This window comes from Gymnodraco acuticeps, unplaced genomic scaffold (genome assembly GCF_902827175.1).
Source record: "Gymnodraco acuticeps unplaced genomic scaffold, fGymAcu1.1, whole genome shotgun sequence".
NCBI classification, from domain to species: Eukaryota; Metazoa; Chordata; class Actinopteri; order Perciformes; family Bathydraconidae; genus Gymnodraco; species Gymnodraco acuticeps.
Genome location: NW_022989843.1, coordinates 3530537 through 3549883, shown reverse-complemented (window position 1 = coordinate 3549883; position 19347 = coordinate 3530537). Strand labels below are relative to the sequence as shown.

Below are 19347 nucleotides of genomic sequence, written 5' to 3'. Positions count from 1 at the left end.
GGACAGACAGAGAGGCTGCCAAATACACATCTATCAGTAACTTAAGATAATTGTCTCTCTAAAAATAACCAGTCTCTCCGCCCTGTTAATGATATAAATGTGTCTTCCTTTCCCACAAACAGTTTGGGGCTTTGTATCGCCATATTAAATAGTTCTCAAACGGTTGACCCAGTGGAAGCAGGAAGAGATACAGTTAGGTGATGGTGCACACAACCTCCACTGACCGTTTAGCATTAACATCCCCTGGATGCAGATCTCAGCACGTCTCAGTCCCACTGTTGCCACTCAGTCCGGACCCTCCTGTGAAACCACCCAACACCCTCCACTCTGGAGGTCACGATCACATCCTGGTGCAGCAGCGATAGTGATCTTAATCACCCCGCAGGGAGCAGCCCAGGCTCCACCTCTCCAGTCTCTCTGGGGCAGCGTCAGATCACTACCAGGAGACCCCGCCTACTTTCTGCAGACTGGGCCGGCGTCGCAGCCCTGACCTTTGCCCCAAATGAGCCGACTCAGCTCAGGAAAACAAGTTAAGTTCATTAAACCGACAATGTTTTCACTAGAAATCTTACAAATATCCAAGTAGTGCGTCTGAAAAACAAAAGACTGGATCAAGATGAAGTGACTAATCAGTTTGGATCTCTCTGCCAACGCTGGCTGTGACCGCCAACAGCTGACTGCCAGAACTCTGGTTTATGACAAAAGCTAAAGTATAACTCTTGACAAACTATGGCAGTTCCTAAATGGGGTCTGTGGGACCATAAAAAAAACAATGGAAAATAAACGTTATTCCATAGTTTGTTTTTCCTTGTGGACTACTTGAGTCTGTCAGGCTGATTTGAAAATGAAGCAAGTTGAAAGAGAGGAAATTATTAAGTGGTTTAATTGCTAAGCACCACAACACCTTTTATGGGGGCAGCAAACGGCTGTTAGTTTGTAATATACAGGTTTAGCATTAGTTTTTATTATTTGAACAGTTTGTAACAGAGTTAACCGGCTGAAATATCAAAGTAGCAGCTCTGATAAGAACGGGACGCACCGAAAGGCCCATCAGCTCTCCTGATAGGCCCGTGTGTTAATGTGAGTCAGGTCCTTCCTAAGCCGAAAAAACACTAAATAACAATAAAACCTGGATTTTTATAGCTAGATAAAAGTACTTGCTTATAATATGAATTTTAAAATGTATCCTAAAGTCGTACGTATACAAGATTAAAGAGTCAATCAGTTGACAGGTCTCGTTTCACAAACCCCTAGTAACCAATAACTGTAACAAACGAAGAATGTTAAGCAACTTACTATTATTTATTAAAACATGTTTAAAAAGTAAAAAGGGGATAATCCACTCGCATACAAACAGGAATAAAAGACTGATATTAAGACAGCGAAAATAAGACTTCCACACATTTACACAGACTGTACAATATACACACACAATTATTAAAAACATTGAAATCTTGAATAAAGTTCTTATACTGATGACACCTGAATTAAAAGTGTGAACAGCAGCAAAACCAGACTCAGGCTCACGTCTCCTCTCAGGACAGGAGGGTGATGAGAGCATCCAGAAACTTGCTCCGGTCCTCCGTCTTCAGCTCAATTACTGCACAGAAACAGAACACAGACACACGTTATTTAAAGCCAAACATCTGTCAGTAGATAAACAGCAGTGTGGGACAGGAAGGTGCAGAAATATTCTACAAATGCAAGGCAATCATGACTGAGGGAGGTGTTACATTGCAGATAGGAAACTGAACTAATGACCAAATGATGCCGTAGAAGCTCTGCTAGAAATAAAGACAAAGCTGCCCCCTGGTGTCGGATGGAGGGACTGGCAGATCCATCCAATACATTTAAATATGAGAACTCAAACACAAAAAAAGAAAGAGAGATAAAACTCACTTGAAGTGTCAAAGTTGTCGTGTAGAGTTCTGGAGCTGGTGCTCTCTGCAGCTTTCTCAAAGGCTCGACCAAAGAAACTTTTAGATTACAGAGAACAAAGATAAGAGATGTGGATATCAGTATTTGTGTTGTATGCAGCATACAACACATATGAATGTATTTGATTGACAGAACATTTAAATCACTATTTTGATAAGCAGTTATTTGTTTCATTAATTTCTCAGGCACAAAACAACAGTTCTCTGCTGCCGACTTTTGTTATCATTGTAGATTGAAAAATGTAAACATTCATCACTTCGAAAGGAAATAATCGAAAAGAAAAAAGCATGGAATCGTTTTTGAATAATAAGGGTGATTTAAGTTACAATAGCAACTTTATTGCAGATTAAATGAGAAAAATAAATGTTGCTGGAATGCACATTTTTCAAAAACATTTTATAGACCAAATGACTTGGAAAATAATGATCAAAAGTCGCCCTATAAAAAGTATTGGACTTTGAAATGATGTATTGGTGAAAGTTGTCTTTCTATCAATTTATATTCTTAGCTCTACTCCTAATGTTTTGGTTATATGATACATGTTCAAAAAGAGGGCTTACTTCTTCTTGTCCGATGTTTCAGACTCGGGTGGGATCCCCAAAACAATGACGGTTCCCTTCTCCAAGTCCTTGGGAGCAGCCATGATGAGCGGAAGAAGTTTACAGCGCTTATTCCTCGTCTAATGAAAAAAACGAAAAAACACCAGCAATGAAAGAGGGACCCCGATGACAACAGCGTGTTTTCAGGGCCGTTAAAAGCTTCTTCTCTCACAGACTGAATCCAGTTCAATGGCAATTAGATACTTACAGAGCTGACAAAAGCCTTCAGGAGGTATTTGCAGAGCAGAGTCAAGGCCATGGGCCGAGAGAAGAGCTTCACATCAGGCGTTCCCTGCACAAAAGAGAGAGCGGGGAGTGTTGAGCTGAGCAGGAGCTCCTGTTGGGACACAGCCACACACACACACGTAGGTCACACACAGCCACACACACACGTAGGTCACACACAGCCACACACACACGTAGGTCACACACACGCGTAGGTCACACAGAGCCACACACACGCGTAGGTCACACACAGACGTAGGTCACACACAGCCACACGTAGGTCACACACAGCCACACACACACGTAGGTCACACACACACGTAGGTCACACACAGCCACACACACGCGTAGGTCACACACAGACGTAGGTCACACACAGCCACGCGTAGGTCACAGACACTCGTACCTCCATGAGGTAGCAGTAGAGGAAGGGTCCCTGCGACAGGATCAGGTTGGTGCAGATGCAGCTGGCCACAGTCTGCTGGATCGCCATCAGCTTCTTCTTTGCCAGGTCAATGCCTGAGTGTAGACGCTCAAGGTTACTCCTGAGAGAAAAAGACAACAGGGGACTAAAGTTCATTTGGGTGTTTTTAATCTAATCATTACAGACATTTTACAGCTAAAGTCATTTCTTCTTTAAATGAAAAAGCTCTACTCATACATCATCATGACGTCATTGGTCACCATATCAACTCACAGACAGAATGACATATTACATTCAAAGTACACAACAAGAAATAAATCACATTTTTTAATCTGGTCCTTGTTCTGTTTTATAGTGACCTCAAGTCAATCGGGGAGTAACGCTGAGCCTGCCTTTCTGACCATCCCATTGAGTTTATGATCTTCAGTGATGGTGTTTAGGTAGACCATCTAGGGCAGTATCATCCGAGGACGTTTGGAAAGGAGAAGACACATGACTATGCGTAAAGTCAGCGCTACGAATTGCCCTGGGGAGCTCCTGTTTTAAGTCAAGATAGTGCCATTAAAAATGTGTTATCAACCCTGACAAACTGATGTTGTGACAAGAGACAATCCAATAAAGTTTCAGTTCACAAGTCATTCATTTCTCAGCTAAACCGTTTGGTTGAATCAACGGGCCCACACTGCCACACACCTTGAAAGAGAGTCCAGGGCCTTGATGAAGTTGTCGCTGTTGCTCTCATCCTTCTCGGTGCTCTCCAGCAGGGCAGCGGTGGCATGCACCATGTCTACGGCCAGGAAGCGGTTCTTAAAGCCGAAGTGAACGCCAAATGTCTGGATGCGGATGTCCTTCATACTGATGGGGAGAGATCAATCGTTTCAGTCAGTCTGCAAATAAATGCATCCGAGTGTCTCCAGGTGATTTCTGGATTCATACCCGTATTTATTGGAAGACTCCTCAATGACGTCCCGTAGGTTTTCTTTGATCGTCATGTCCATGGAGTTGAATTTCTGCCTCACTTGCTTCAGAGGTAGCCTGTTCAAAAAAACATTGGCAGATATCAGCTGTTAAAACAAGTACGGCAGCTCTGTAAAACATTGAACATGTAATGACATCATGTTGGCAGAAGCCTCATTGATTTCTGTGCACTTCACCCCATGTCAGCGAGGAACTCCTGGAGCTTCTTTTGACCGTTTAACGTCCAGAGCTTAAAGTGGCACGTCGTGTAACAGGAATTATAGATGCTCTCATACAAGGACCAGTGCTGGTAGAGGGTTAGACGGAGGCTAAAGAACAGGGTTAAGGAAGCTGAACCTCCAGCCACTATGACACTTGAATGTACGGGGGGAAAAACAACAACAATGTAAACCTGTCATGAGTTAAGGATACTCGTATTCAAAGGAGATCCTCATACAGTCGATGGAGAGAGAGTTCTCCTCGTCTTCGTTTCGATGGTTATGCCGGGAAACATGTCGCTGCATTGTTGCAATGTCTGTTACATACTTCATACTGAAAAGAAACCAGGCAAATAAGAATAGTTCATATTGGGAAAACTTTAAAGTAAATAGATCCTGTAATGAATGTAGTAAAGATTTAAGGGAATCTATTTGTGCTACTGAAGATATTCTTACTGTGTGATTTTATCATGAACCCACTGGTCAGTCAGTCCAATGATGGCCCACCTGTCAAGAAAAACAAAAACAGATTACATCTTAAAGTCTGCACTGTGCTTTTCCACAATGTTTGTAGTTATAAAAAAAAGTGACATTTTAATTACAATAATTACCAAAGCATGTCCTTGGTGTCTTTAGTCAACACCCAGGCCAGCTCAAAAAACATCACTGCAGCCTGACAAAAGACACATGATAAAGCATGATTAAACGTTTGTATACAGGACAATGTTATCTGAAATGAAAGACAACATACAGCCATGCGTAAGGAACTCTCAGATGTGTATAGATTAAAACAGTTTTGTGAAAGTTTAAAAGAGAAAAGAATGACAGAACATTTGTAAACCCTCTACTCACCGATGTCCCGTGATATTCATACTGCTCATAGTCAAATAAGATTTCCCTCCTGAGAAATAAGTGGAAACTTAGTGTCAGTTTAGAAATTGTGATGAGATATGACATCCCTACACCTCCTTAAAAACACTTCACCTTCTCGTTTCCCACTCCCGCTTCGCTCGCTGTCTATCAATTCTCCTCTCAATTGCTCCCTAAAACAACACAAACAACACAATCATTAGAGCCACACCAACAAAGTCTTTCAGCGATTCTCATTCTGGTCCAATTCGTACCTCGTCAAATCTCCTTCGTTTCCCAGACGGCTCTGATCCGTCTTCACTCTCATTTCCAGAGTCGGCTCCTTCCTCGTCCTCTTCATCTCGAAAGATGTCATCATATGAGGGCACACCAAGATCGTCGTCTTGTTTGATTAGAAGCTTTATCTGTGGATGAGATGACAGAAGATTATACAATGGGAAATGACTGAAGTGTAAAACATGGCAGCACTGTTTTCACTGAGATGGTTTGTGTTATTGCTCACAAACTTCCACAGCTAAGCAGAATGTATTTAACTACTGCAAAGGCTAATAAAAGACAAATGGATGCAGCTAATTCAAAATGAACTATTGAATGATATTTTCCAAGCTTGCTTCTTTAAGCTGAATTGATCATTGTCCATCACCTGGCTGTCGTTGTAGACATTGACCACATCTACAGGCCGGTGAGTGTCGCAGATGAAGAAGACGGAGTCATCATCGGGCTGAAGCATCTCAAGAAGGTCAACATTTGCCCCACAGTTGATGAGAACAAAATACTTGAACTACAACACACAAAATAATACATTTAGTTCAGAGTGACAGTTTGGTAAACCTCAACAGTTCTTCCTTGTTTATCCTTCTGTCATTTATTCACATGTACGAACAGATCTAAATAGTTCATACCTGCTCTTTGTGTTCAAGGAAGGCGGTGCCAAGGTCCTGCCAGGCTGTTACTGGAATAAGTGTGTACTGAACCTGGTCACAGTGGAACAGCGCCTGAAGAGACAAAAAGATTCAGAAATGATAGTTTAATCTTTTCCTGGTATCAAAGACTGTGACAACAGCTGAAACAACTGACAAAAAATGAAGTGGCAAATATTTACAAAAAAATATATACACACACACACACACACACACACTTGTACATGTTTATGTCTACACATTAGTTAAATGATGTGTCAGGCAATAAAGGAGAGTTAAGTGTTGTTTTCTAAACTAATAAACACAAGTTTAGTAGCTTTGAGCCTCACCCTAGATTATAAACAAGGATTCAGCTTCTCACATTATGGAGTTTAGAGCAGGGGTTCCCAACCTTTATTGTGCCAAGGACCGGCAGATACATTAAAAAAAAATCGCGGACCGGTTGTCAATTTTAACTGATTTTAATATTTACTCACCAGCAGGTAGCAACAGAGGCTAATTGTATGTAACAGCCTGAACAAATAATAGAACAATATGCATCCAAAACATATTAACAACGTTTAAAAAAGAACCGGTGTCGTTGTTTGGTTTTTTCGGAAAAACGGAAAATCGGAAAACAAAAAAAACGACGTTATTCAGTTTTTAAACCAAAACGGGAAAACAGGTAAATCAACGTTTTGGTTTGGTTTGTATGATTTACGGATAATCCAGTGATGGGAAAACGAGGTGAAGGCGCATTATGAAGGAGGGGTGTGTGTGTGTGTGTGTGTGTGTGTGTGTGTGTCACTGGCATTTGTTTTCAGAAGATATTATGATAGTAACGTTCGTTCCGGTGCACGTCCGACAGCATTTAGCACTACATCGAGATTAAGATTAAACTAATTTATTTTGGGAACACCCGCATATAGGCTACCTATGGAGTTAGCCAGATGTGTGTAAATTACTGTTCATGGTCATTTGAAAACAAATGCCGGTGTCGGACAGACACAAACACTGAGCTGAGCTGAGCAGAGCTGCACACACACATCATGCGCCTTGGTGACTAGACATCTCCTTCATAAAACTAATAAAAGGGGGAGTCATCGGGCAGTTCGATGTGTGTAGAGATGTGTGTAGAGGTGTGTGTGGTTAACACATAGCAGCCTGCAGTCACTCGCTGTTCTGATGAAGGTAAACACAGCGAAGGCGGTGCGTAAAAAGGCACAGCTCTCGGCGCGCTGGTGCTGCACTTCTCAGAAGCGGAGTTACACGTCCCGCTGCCTCCTGATGCTGCAGCCATTTCATGAAGTGAAGGAGGTTTTCCTTCTATAAAACAGCTGCGGGCAGCAGATACCGTGAGAGTCATGAATTCATAGATCAAGGCAGACTGGTTTACTCTCCTGTTTTGCCAATCCGGTGCTTAAACAAAGGCAAGGCAAGTTTATTTATATAGCACTTTTCAACACAAGGCAATTCAAAGTGCTTTACAAACAAATGAAAGACATTAAGAAAATGGCATTTAAAATCAGTCATTAAAAAGAAAAGCTAATAAAACAAATAGCTCTACACCCCTGGCCGACATGTCCTTAAAATGAAGTCCGAGTTTGAAATATATCTCAAATAATGTATGCACTGCCATTTCCCCACATAAACATAACAGTCTGCAATGAAACGGTTGTCTCCTGTGCGCTCCTCTTCCTACTTGGCGCACCGGTAACTTTCTCGTGCACACAAGAGGCTGAGACCAGGCTGAGCCGCCGAATCCCTCGGAACATCATAAAAGCCATTTTCAACGGTTATCTGGTGAAAGATTAACTAGGCTACTGGATGAAATAATATGACTGGTATAGGTGCGAACATTAAACACTTTTTGAAAAAAATATTATGATAAAATATTTTTATATATTTATAATTCTGCAAATATTACGATAAACTCACAGCTATTTTGCGGCCCGGCAGTAACACCTCCGCGGCCCGGTACCGGGGGTTGGGAACCCCTGGTTTAGATAACCAGTTTGCCTTTTAATAAAGTTAATGCAATTGTCATAATATTGAGATTATAACTTTTGGTTAAACAACATTTTTTTTAAATCTGACATTTTAGGCTGTGGTTAATTGTGGCTGCATTTTTTACTAGTACATTTCAGTTTTTCTCAATATTGTGGATGTCCTGTTATGACACATCACAAAGGACTCACGTTTTATTCCACCCTGTATTTTATAAAAATATTTTTCCAGATAATTCAGCAGGTTTTCAATTGAAAATGTAATTTGTTTACATTTCATGTAATGTGACCAAAATGTTCTCCTATTTGATATTAGAGGCGTGTCCTTCTTGCTCAGTGTAATAATAGAAATCTGCACTTATTTGGAGTCAATGGGTCACATGACATGGAAGCTAGTGGACAGATCAAGACCTTTCCAAAACAAACAGCAGTATTTATATAAAACTATTGCTGTAAAATACAAGAAGCGCCAAAATAGAAAACAAATAGAGGCATGTCCTACTTGTTCAGTGTAGAAATCATATCTGATATGCGTTTGGAGTTACTGGGTCACATGCCATGGAGGATGTTAATACAACTGGAATCATATTTCACTTCAAATTATATGTGAAATCAATTATTGTCCTCCGTTATCCAAAAGGTGTGCCAGCTAAGACAACACATGTTAACTAATATAGGCAAGTTAGGACGCATGGTATTGAAAAAAACAGTAGTTTTGTTTTTAGCCATTTATTTATGTTGAAACGCTTTGGTTATAGCGAGGGCTCTGAGACTCCGTTAGAAAAAGGATACTGCTGAGTAAATGAAGGAGTAAATGTCTGTCAAAATCCAACCTAAACCTAACTTTATTGCGATATTGGAGTATAATTTTAGTGTGTGCCCAGTCTGCACAGAGGTAACAGGAGCTAATGTTTGCTAAGAGTTAGCATGATATTGTCTTACCTGTATTATCTTACAGGCGCAGAGTGCGTCGATGTCTGACGCCACCAGGAGAGCCACTCTCTGAAAGAAAAGCAATGTACGATATGTTTAAGTCGTACAACATAATTACATGGGGCCTAAACTGACAATGAAGTAACTATCCGCTAATTGATGTTAGCAAACAGTCCTTCATGGTTCACCTTAGCTAGTTAGTGCGATTAAACAACTTACCTGATTGGCAACAACTTCATAAAACTCCTTTCTTATGTCCGTGATGAACATTTTGAAAACTTAAGAAGGTTTAAGATCAAGAAAACGGGGTAAAATAACGCTAAATGAACATGAACTGCGGGTTATTGTTGGTTCGCTGTCAGAGACACGGAGCTTTCTTCTGTGCTGTTCCTTGTTGGAAATGTGGCGCCAAATCGGCACGTCACTTCCAGCCAATCACTGGGAGTTAACGAACCGACGTCATACGTAGAGGCCACGCACACTGAAGAAAAAAATGCCACCTAAACAAAGAATAAACACACACACACACACATGCACACATACACACACTATAGTGCCTGCCCATTGTGTTCTTTATACAGTATTTGATTTTTGGCAAAAGTTGGGATGTCCGAAGTCCGAACACTTTGAGTTGTGTTATGTGTTTGTTTGTTTACCATCTGAGGTTATATGGTTAAGTCATTAAACAGTGGGTCACTGAAGGAATATTGTTGGCATCAATCTGTGACAGATATCGATGTCTGTATTATACTTTTATTTTAGGATACTTTATTCTTCAATCTTCATACTACTAACGTTTTATTTACACCTATGTATCTGTATGAATATCCATTTATACATTCACAAGTTTTCTCTTCATTGAATTTTTTTGCAGATACAATTTTTCTTTATCTTATATTAATGGTATCCCTTATTTTAGTTTGCACTATTGCAATTTTTTGACAAATATTTTATCACTAGAATCATTTTTTTCTTTGATAAACATGTTTTGAACTAGCAATAGTTGTATTATAAATGAGAAATAAGATGTTCATTGCCAACCAATGCATCCATTACCTTGTTGTTCATTTTTATATGTATTAGCAACACAACTCTATGCAGAAATTATCCCACAGATTAATGTTAAAACAATTGAGTCTTACTTCAAAACAGGACTAACAACAGCAAGATGCATTGCAGTAAATAGAGTTACTTCAGAGCGTTGCAGCATTAAAACTCAACAGAAAATTGAACATTCTGCATTTTGTAGCTGTACCATATCTGCATCATAATTTGCTGAGCACGTTTGTAATAAACTATTTTTGTTGCGGTATGCCGGCCAACTTTTCAAAATCCTATACTATGAAGGTTCCTGTAATCATCACACATTTCTGAGTCAAAATAAATAAGCAAAGTACAGGGTGTGTTGCAAGAGTATTTAAAACATTATTTAGTGTCACCAAAAGAGTCATTAAAAGCATCACGACATGTACAATCAGGATACTGTATCAGCATGAGCACGAGCCGTACGAGTTGAAAGCCAAGGCAAATTATGATGAGCAAGTTTTAGCATCATCCCTTATCATGACAGAAGATCTAAAGGACATAGTCAACAACCTGATAAAGTAAACAAAAACCAAAAAGTAAGTACATTTGTAGAAACAGATGGAAATGTGGCGATCTGGAAGTAAGTAATGAAGGTAAATGTTGCTCCTCAACTGTAAAACATGCAGGAATTCATCAAAATTCAGCAAAGTTGAATGAACATTTATTTTGTCTGAAAGATCCCTTAGAGCAATAGGCCCACAGATATGATTCATACTCTCATGAAATAACATTAAGTGCAGATTGAAAATTCAAGTAAACTCCTGCATGCCCAAAAATTAAATAGACTTAGTCCTGTACATCATCTCATAACCACCTGCTAGATTGACCAAGTAATTAAAGATATTATCATCTAAAATGTTTGCAAAAAATGAGGTTTTTCTTTCTCTTGGCTACTCTCTTGTATTTTTGACATTTTCCAACCAGAATACTTCACATTTCATTCCATCAACACTTTGTGGAAATAACTTAAAAGGTTTTTTTGAGGTAAAGAAAGGCAGCATGCCACATTTAAACATCATAAAGTGTCTTCCCAACTGACTCCTGTACGCTGTTAAACAATAACAAACACATATTTAAAACAAAGTTGTGTCCCCAACATGACAGAGAGCATACACTGATACATGCAGTATATACTTCATTCCCCGTAGCAAAATAATTTAGTAAACAAAGGCACAAATTCATCACTTTTTTTCTGCCAAGTCTGGTCTGAGACCACTGTGATCCCGATGCTTCAATCTGGATTTACAGCGACGAAGGGCTTTGACCCTGCAAAACCTTTGGCTGCTTTTCACACTAAAACAGAAACATAAAGAGGTGTGGTTGTTTCTCATGTTGTCATAATCTACATTACATTTTGATGAATTTCCAATTGAAAACCAACCTTACAAATACATTGATAGATACAACAGAAACACCACATAAAAGTAAGCATAACATACATGGTTAAAGAAAACTAGCAGAAAACTTTAGGTGCCAATAAAAACAGGATAGAAAGCCTGACCAGCAGGAGCACTGGAGGCTATAGCACCATCACCTGGAGAGGTTACAGTCTGACCTCATTTAGGCTCATCAGAAATGCCTGCTTTCACCGCCACTCCAACAACAGACCCCACATCACCACTTCTCTCCACCTCTGGTGAACACTCACACTTCAGACTGGCAGAGGAAAGGGATGAAAGCCAGAGACCTTTCTAAAGGGAGAGACTTTTTCAAGTGGGGTTGACTTATCCATAGTCAGTGTATTACCTACAGTAGTTGGTGATCAGCATGCAATTTGGATACAAAGAGTAAAGGCATGAGAGCAGAGCAATGAACAAAAGTAGACTCCCCAACATATATTTTAGCCACTTAAAACCTAATATCAGTGTCAGTTTAGGTGATTTTTTCGGGGGATAATCTTAATGCTTTGCCTTTGCTTTTTGACAGACAAACTGAAATTGAGTTCTTGCCAACGCCATCAGACTCTATTTGCAAAAACAGGCCTTTTACTTCTGCAGAACCCAGGAGTTTCTTGTCTACATCTGTTTAAATCAGCTTGTTTGTTTTTTATAGTGTAACTTAAGAATTAAAGCGTTGTTTCCCATATACCAAAGTAACCGCACAAACAAACTAACCAATCGAGGTAGCATTAGCGTCTTCAGTTCCCAATCAGGAAACAATCTGAAAATGATATTAATATTTTTTAGGTGGGCCTCTCTTTTAAGTGTCTAAAATACATACTCATACGTATTGACCCGTCCACAGCAGTACATTGCCGTGCTCCAAAGCCAGTACTCCTGTCTATTTCGGGGCGCGTGCTGCCCTCTGTATTACAATGACTGTAAAAAGAACCACATACTGAACAACCCCACTTTAAACAATCCAAAATATCCCTTTAACCGTATGAGCAGATGTGCTGTCCAGTTAGAGCAAAAATGTTATAATCAAGTACAGCAAGCACTGCAAAAACTGAGAGGAAGGGAACAGAGCTGCTACATCAGTGTGTTATTCTGAGGAGAGGGCATATGAACCCTTTGCATGTAATAATCTAACAATCTGTGAATTTAAACAATCACGATATAATGCAGGAAGACAGACAGATTTAAAGCAGTCAAGACAAACAGTAAAGCAATGTTGCAATATAAAGCTGACTGAGGGGTTTTGATTAACCTGGTTTAATATGAAGGTGCTTTTAATAAAAGATAAATATGGCTATTTCACTATACAGTGTACTTTAGTTTTGCTTTCCTTCTAGTTGTCAACAAAGCAAAAAAAAAAAAAACATCAAATGTTCTTGTACTTATCGTGCCATAGACCTCGATTGTATTCCAACTTGGACTAAATCTGTATCAATCCTCAGCTGAAAATAGTTCCCAACAAATGCACTATAATGCTTGTTGTTAAGAACTTGTGCACAGCTGTTTTGGCAAATTACTGAGCCTTTTAGAGATATTAAATTACAAGTCGCAATTACATATGCCATGATAAGACTATTTAGTTCGGTTTAACTTTCTCTACTTATAGATAGATTGATGTTATTGGTCAAATAAATGACTATATTGTGCAGAATCTAAATTGCAAGGTCCACTTCTCAATTATGTGCAACTGTCAACATTAGCTCAGCCTTCATTTGTGAGTGGAACTGACTCAAGTGGCATTAAATAACCAAAAATGTAATCATTCAGGCACACGAGCCCAAGTGTTTGTGAACTTCGGCAAGACTGTAACCTGTGTGTCGTTTCAGAGGATGTCTTTATTTCTCTATTCATCACCCCTCCACTGACTTAGCAAACAGTGTGCTTCTGGTCGGGAAACAGCTCCATCGGCCAGAGAAGACTTCGAAGACCCTTATAATAATCAAGCGGATTATGTTGAGCTAAAGCTTATAATTTATTTTAATTTGATGTTACCTATACTTTTTTTGTACATTCATTGGGTATTTAATGACTTAGTCTGGTAAATGTGAGCAAAATGAGGAAATACCACAATCTTTCAGAGCTTCAAATGCTTGTTTTTTCCAACAGTCATACAGTATTGAATTAAATAGGCAATAATACAAAAGCTGCTAATCCTCACAGCTAAGGAGATTCAGCCACCAAGTGTTTGGCGTCATTAGTTGATGAATACTTAAAAGATTATTCGGTTATCAAAAGTGTTGTCGGGTGAGGGCCAACTCTCTTCACTATATATTGATTCCTAAAAGCCAGGAATGAATATCCTTGCACAAACAAAAAATAAAATACGACTTTTAAATGTTGCTTGTTGAAAAAGTTTCAAGTTTACAAAAACAATTACCAAATACTGTCCCTAGATCAGGAGAAAGTGCCTCGCAGCGGCTCGGAGGTTAACGGGCAGTGAACGATCCGTGCAGTGCTTGTGTCCTGGACCTGCTCAGCTATTGTGAGTTTTTAAAGTGAAGTCTTCTAGAGGCACAATGCATAGGGTGTGTGGGCTAGGCCTGATGGGAAACAATCAATATCATGATATCCACCATGCCCTCCTTCGTGATAACTTTAATGATGTTGATTTATGTTTGGGAATAAGTTGTTATTGTAGTTGCTAAACTGGAGTTGTTATGTGCAGCAAGTGTTCAGGAATCATTCAGTGTTTCAGAAATCATTCAGAAGAAATGTGTCATTAGTCATTTTAGTTTAGAAAAAGAACCAAGTCCCAACATTCAAAACAAATCCCACAATACAGTTACAATGATCAATGCCAAAAGATAAATATGAATAAACTGCCCAGCCCTCGAGGTGTGGAAACCAGAGTTAGAAAGATTACCATGTAACCCGTTATGAATGACACCAGAAACAGTTACAGCTGTTTACAGGGGCAGGATGTAGGTGGAGTTGGCCAGCTTGCGCTCCTGTGCGGTGGGAACAGTCTCTCTGTGGCGCAGGGGTCTGTAGCAGTCAGCGTCCTGGAGGGGGGGGTAGTGCTGTCTGTAGCACAGCCAGGAGAAGGAGAGGCCCAGCAGGGAGCCCACCAACACGTCTGTGGAGAGGAGACAAAACACACACTCATGTTAATATAATATAATAGCTTCACATTAAGGCTTTCTATACCTAATATCTAATTTATATCAAACCTTTTGGAAAAATACTAACTTTAAGAGATGCTTTTCAGGTTGTGCGACTCTATTAACTTTAAACTTAAGGGTTAGGGTTAGCTTTAAAGCTTTTTCATTTATGGTCATATGCACATTTACAGAGAAGCGGTCATTGGTAATGATCATCTTAGATCTGCGGCTCACTAAATTGGCGATAGAAAACTATTTTGCCTTAAACTATAATAATAAAGTAAATGTTGATTGCACAATATAATATTATAGAATAATGTGATTATCAGTCTTTAGTCTGGTTCTCCATCAGCCTGGCTTATACTAGTACAATATTGTCGGCCACCAGTTAGGATCACTCGGAAAATGAAGGCTCGATTTACGGCTGACAGCCGTGAGTACTCTGCAGTGTTTACATCTCTTTTCCAATGCAGCAAGCTAGCACTAGCTCTTAAAGTAGCCATCATCGCTTATAAGTTCATTTAGATAATGGCAACATCACTGGACAATACATTTGCGCAAATCTTAGTGGTTGTGTTGTTGATGGAGAGATTGCCTGCACATGGCCCAAGAGGAGATGAAGAGACCCCATGGTGCTGGGAGAAGATGCCCTGGAAAGATATACTCGAGCAGTATTGGAGATAAATTGCAGTTTAATATATTTGAATATCGTTTTTGAGTTTCCTCTGACAGTGTCAATAAGTCACCAAATTTGTAGCGAGTCGTAGGCCCAAAGAAAAAAGAGAAAGCAATCTGGTTGTTTTGTTGAAAGCAGAGCTAACGATACCAACTTGGGGAGGTGGAGGGAGTTACATTTGTGAGAAGAAGCACAGGACGCACAGCTCAGTGTTGTTGTATGCAGAGGACTGAATGAGCAGCAAATGTTTATACAGGCTGCCTATTGTGAGAGAGAGGTCGAGGGCATACATGATCTTAGTGTGTTTGGAACGGCTATAAAAAAACGCACATCTTAACGACAGCGAGGCTCCATAAATCTAAAAACAATGAGAACACAATACGGACAGTAAACATGGAAATGCCACTAATATACCTTGACATTCCTTTTAATACTTGCCATAATACAATGTGTTGTTATAAGAGCTATTTAGTTGAGGTTTTACAGATGAATACTCTGGTTTCCTTTTTTCTGCTTGCAAGAGAGTCTATACTATATGGACAGAACTGAATATACAAATGTGTATACATTATGTAAAGACAAAAGCGTGGATGAGTGGAGAGATTAAAACCGCTGTACAGGTTGTTGTAAATTTGTCATATGCCAGCTTTCCCTACCAGTGAATTGGTTTTCCTTTTTCACGCATCCCCTCTCCTGTGTCCCTCCAAACCAAAATCTTCTGCTACTGCCACCGATGTAATGGAAATGCTTTTGTTTTTTACATGATGCTTGTGTCATTCTGAGACTCTGACCTTGCCAGTGGTGTTTGTAGTCGCAGGTTCTGGAGAGGGCGATCACCGTGGCGAAGAGTAGAGGTGTGAGGAAGGCACACAGCCGCCACGCTCTGCCTTGGCCCGCCGCAGTGAAGCAGCGCAGCTTTCCTGCCACGTACAGCGCGGTGAAACCCAGACCTGCAAAGGCAACTGGGGCCGGGGAGAAAAAATAGAAAGGATGATCAGAACCAGAGGACGTCTTACAATAACAGAGAGAACTTGAAGAGAAAACAGCAGTTTTTTTCTGATATCCCTGACCTGTAGTGCTTTTTATAATCTAGATTGTGTTGGTGTGAGTTGCAGAGTGTTGGAGATATTGTCGCCAGAGATGTCTGCTTTCTCTCCAATAAAGGGAAACCACATGGCACTCAGCTTGTGGTGCTCAAAGTGCCAAAAAAACATTTGAAAAACTCAACAGTATTGTTACTATGCTGTCGCTTAGAGTAACATCTTTCTCAGATAGCCAAATAAGAGCCTAGAGGCTAAAATACACTTACATATATACTCGTTTTAGATATATACAATAAGCCCTTCTGCCCCACTCTGTGAAATTGTTGTTTTTTCTTGTTGCCTGCTGAATATGAACAAGCTACTGAGGCATAATCAACCACAAAAGGCCCTTACAGGAAGAATGGCCGCTGGGAAAGCTCTTCCTGCCCTGCATGACCACATCTGGGTCACCGCTGCAGCGCCACTCCAGGTTCATCTGACCGTCTGGGAAACAGCGATAGAAGAAGTCTGGCCGAGGCCTGTTAACACAGAGAGGTGAGGGTTTTATTCACTGTGACACTGACATTTATTATCAACTGCTGTGTTTGTGTTAATATTCACCTGCCAACTACAAGTTTGATGATGTTGGTGAAAACTCCGTTGAGCACCAGAGTCAAAGTCACAGCTGGATGATGAGAAAAACACAGTCATAAAAAAGGCCAAAACATTAGTTGACATTTTAGATTTAATATGAGAAATGAAATGTGTGTATGCAGCTTAATTACCCAGCGAGGCCTCCTTCAGATCTCCTCGCTCGGACTTATTCAGGAAGGTGAAAACCAGGATTACAATCAGTGGGGTGAAAACTGCCACACTCTAAGAGAAGGAGGAGAGTATAACAACGATAATACAAATGAATGTATGTGTGTAGGTTATTAAAAATAACGACAAACTTCTTCCTTTGATTGCTGCTTTGCACTTCCTCTTAAAAAGTGACTTTCTCAGTGTTCGTTCTTGTTTTTGACTACAAATGACTTTTCAGGCAGCTGTAGGTTTCTGTTTATTTCACTACAGAAAGAAAAGCAACTTGCAGATACTTACTTTTTAGAATAAAGTAAAATCTACGACAATACTGTGAGCATGAAATACTGCATTGTGCTTTATCCCACAATGACACAATCACAAATAAAACAAGTGATATTCACTATGGTATATTACCTCATCTGAAGGCATGTCCCTGAAGATAGGTAATTCATTTAAAAACATGATTTCATTTGGAGAAAAACTGTGATCAAAGTGCTACAAATAAACATTGGTATGGTTCCATCATCGAGTGAGAGCAGGAAAGGGACATCAGATATTCTGATTGTTGTGAAGGAGAGGGTAAGGTGGAAAAACTGAGCTGAAGCGTTTATATTTTGTTACATTTAACTCAGAGGCATGCAGGCATAAAACGTACAAACATAAGAGAGGTGGGTACGTGGTCTCTCTCCACACGATGGAATTTATACAGCCACATCTCCTCTGGCTGGATCTCACGGTAAAAAGGAGGAAGCTGCTCCGTCACACTAGACAAACACAAAGAGAGCTGTGATTGTTTTATCATCATTCAAAACCACGCCTGCCTTTTCCATAATAGATAGATAAAGCAATGATGCAAGTGATTTAATGTTGCATATACTTACAGGAACACGAGAAGCAGCACAATCCGGACGGAGACTTCCGACAGGAAACCACGAAGCAACCTCCTCTTCATTTTGTTTCTTGGAGTGGACTTCAGTCAACAGCAAACATCCTCACTCTACTTTCATATTTCTTATCTGCAAAAAAAGAAGAGCTGAGTTTTAGTTTGGTGCCTTAATGAGGGGTGAGCATTTTTTTTCATTAGTGAAGAGACCGTGTGTACACCATTTACTTTGTCACATGTAAACACGTCCATTTAATAGTACAAACATCTGCTCCATATAACCATCTGAGGAATAGAGTACAGTAACTTTTCTAAGAAACGGTCCTCCACCGCTTTTAGTTCATTGAAGGACTATCTCATCTGATATCTCCGTGATACTCATAGTGATTATTCTAGGATGATGTTGTGTCTCTCATCTAGTCTGCAAAACTAAACCCTGAGAAATTACCCATTTTTGTATTCAAGGGTTGAATAATGGTAGGCCTATAGCTATTATTTGTGTCAGATTTCTATGTAAGATGATTTTCATCATTGTTGACTGAATTATATCCTTATATCAAATGTTTTATCATACAATTCCTTTTGTTTTGTTTACATTACTAGATTTCAAACCACAGCCTAGAGACATTTATACATTTTTTGAAGGGGCTTTTCACTCTTTCATCAGCAGTTGTTATTGACCCTTGTCCCTTAAACACTTTACAAAAAAATAAATAACAAAGACTTAAACATTTAAAAATATATATTTGTCTTTCTACTTTGAGTATACATCTGGTAATATATATGTAAAGATGATGTTGTTTCACAGCAGGTTATAGCCTCTGCTCTGTGTAAACCTGATATACAGGCCATCATGCTGCACCTGTGCCCTCCTCTTCCAGGTGATACACACACATTTTAAAGCTGTTATTTACCTGCATATAACATAAAACCAGTTTTATAATACAATACAAATATTAAATGAACGGCTTTTGTCAATACCAAGAAAAGAAAAAAAACATTTAGTGTCTTTGTGATGTGAAAAAATATGTTAGCAGAGTATGCTAAGCTAGCTAGCAACATCTGTCAAAGAAGCATCTGGCCCATTTCCGCATTGTCAAAAAAGCGGATATCGTCTCCGTTACTAACCTTTAACAGCTCGTTATTTTATCTCTTCCTCCTCATATCAACGAGTGCCGTTAACGTGAATCATGCCTCCGCATCCTCTGTTTCTGCGGCTGGTGGAAGTGGCACATTGGAGAAATTCAGGGATGCACCGGAGGAGAACAGTGAAGCTAACCGATACATCTGAACTACTTCTGGTTTGGGC

General features: G+C 39.8%; 2 protein-coding genes across 5 annotated transcripts; both read right to left on the bottom strand.

Moving 5' to 3' along the window:
• Positions 1–1278: 1278 nt before the first annotated feature.
• On the bottom strand, positions 1279–9468 carry cdc45 (CDC45 cell division cycle 45 homolog (S. cerevisiae)). The gene is made up of 18 exons (XM_034236505.1): positions 9289–9468; positions 9079–9138; positions 6134–6226; positions 5875–6012; positions 5486–5635; positions 5346–5404; positions 5214–5262; positions 4973–5034; positions 4818–4868; positions 4576–4695; positions 4341–4472; positions 4123–4221; positions 3880–4041; positions 3169–3307; positions 2746–2829; positions 2499–2617; positions 1900–1976; positions 1279–1600 (listed from the first exon to the last, which is right to left on the bottom strand). Exons 1-18 carry the CDS (start codon positions 9337–9339, stop codon positions 1536–1538), a joined length of 1710 nt encoding a protein of 569 aa, XP_034092396.1. The 5' UTR covers positions 9340–9468; the 3' UTR covers positions 1279–1535.
• Positions 9469–10470: 1002 nt separating this feature from the next.
• Positions 10471–19331, bottom strand: plpp5 (phospholipid phosphatase 5). 4 transcript variants are annotated; one of them, XM_034238284.1, is made up of 10 exons: positions 19167–19331; positions 18037–18171; positions 17811–17919; positions 17137–17227; positions 16973–17036; positions 16766–16890; positions 16121–16291; positions 14463–14628; positions 11804–11846; positions 10471–11448 (listed from the first exon to the last, which is right to left on the bottom strand). In XM_034238284.1, the coding sequence occupies exons 2-9, from the start codon at positions 18105–18107 to the stop codon at positions 11807–11809; spliced, it is 837 nt and encodes a 278-aa protein (XP_034094175.1). In that variant the 5' UTR covers positions 18108–18171; positions 19167–19331; the 3' UTR covers positions 10471–11448; positions 11804–11806. The 4 variants fall into 4 exon arrangements, with proteins under 4 accessions (XP_034094175.1, XP_034094184.1, XP_034094166.1 ...); XM_034238293.1 differs by lacking the exon at positions 11804–11846 and having other exon boundaries at positions 14416–14628; XM_034238275.1 differs by having other exon boundaries at positions 10471–11846.
• Between the last annotated feature and the right edge of the window lie 16 nt (positions 19332–19347).

Bases quoted from the DNA above. Each gene is read 5' to 3' on its own strand.
- cdc45 (XM_034236505.1), bottom strand. From the start codon at position 9,339: ATGTTCATCACGGACATAAGAAAGGAGTTTTATGAAGTTGTTGCCAAT. The intron at 5,636-5,874 runs GTGATGGACAAT...TCTCATCCACAG, and splicing joins ATGTCTACAACGACAGCCAG to ATAAAGCTTCTAATCAAACA. The intron at 4,696-4,817 runs GTAAGAATATCT...GTTTCTTTTCAG, and splicing joins GTTCATGATAAAATCACACA to TATGAAGTATGTAACAGACA.
- plpp5 (XM_034238265.1), bottom strand. From the start codon at position 18,107: ATGAAGAGGAGGTTGCTTCGTGGTTTCCTGTCGGAAGTCTCCGTCCGG. The intron at 17,037-17,136 runs GTAATTAAGCTG...CTCATCATCCAG, and splicing joins TCTGAAGGAGGCCTCGCTGG to CTGTGACTTTGACTCTGGTG. The intron at 11,449-14,462 runs GTAAACAGCTGT...TTTCTGTTTTAG, and splicing joins TCCACCTACATCCTGCCCCT to TGTGAAAAGCAGCCAAAGGT.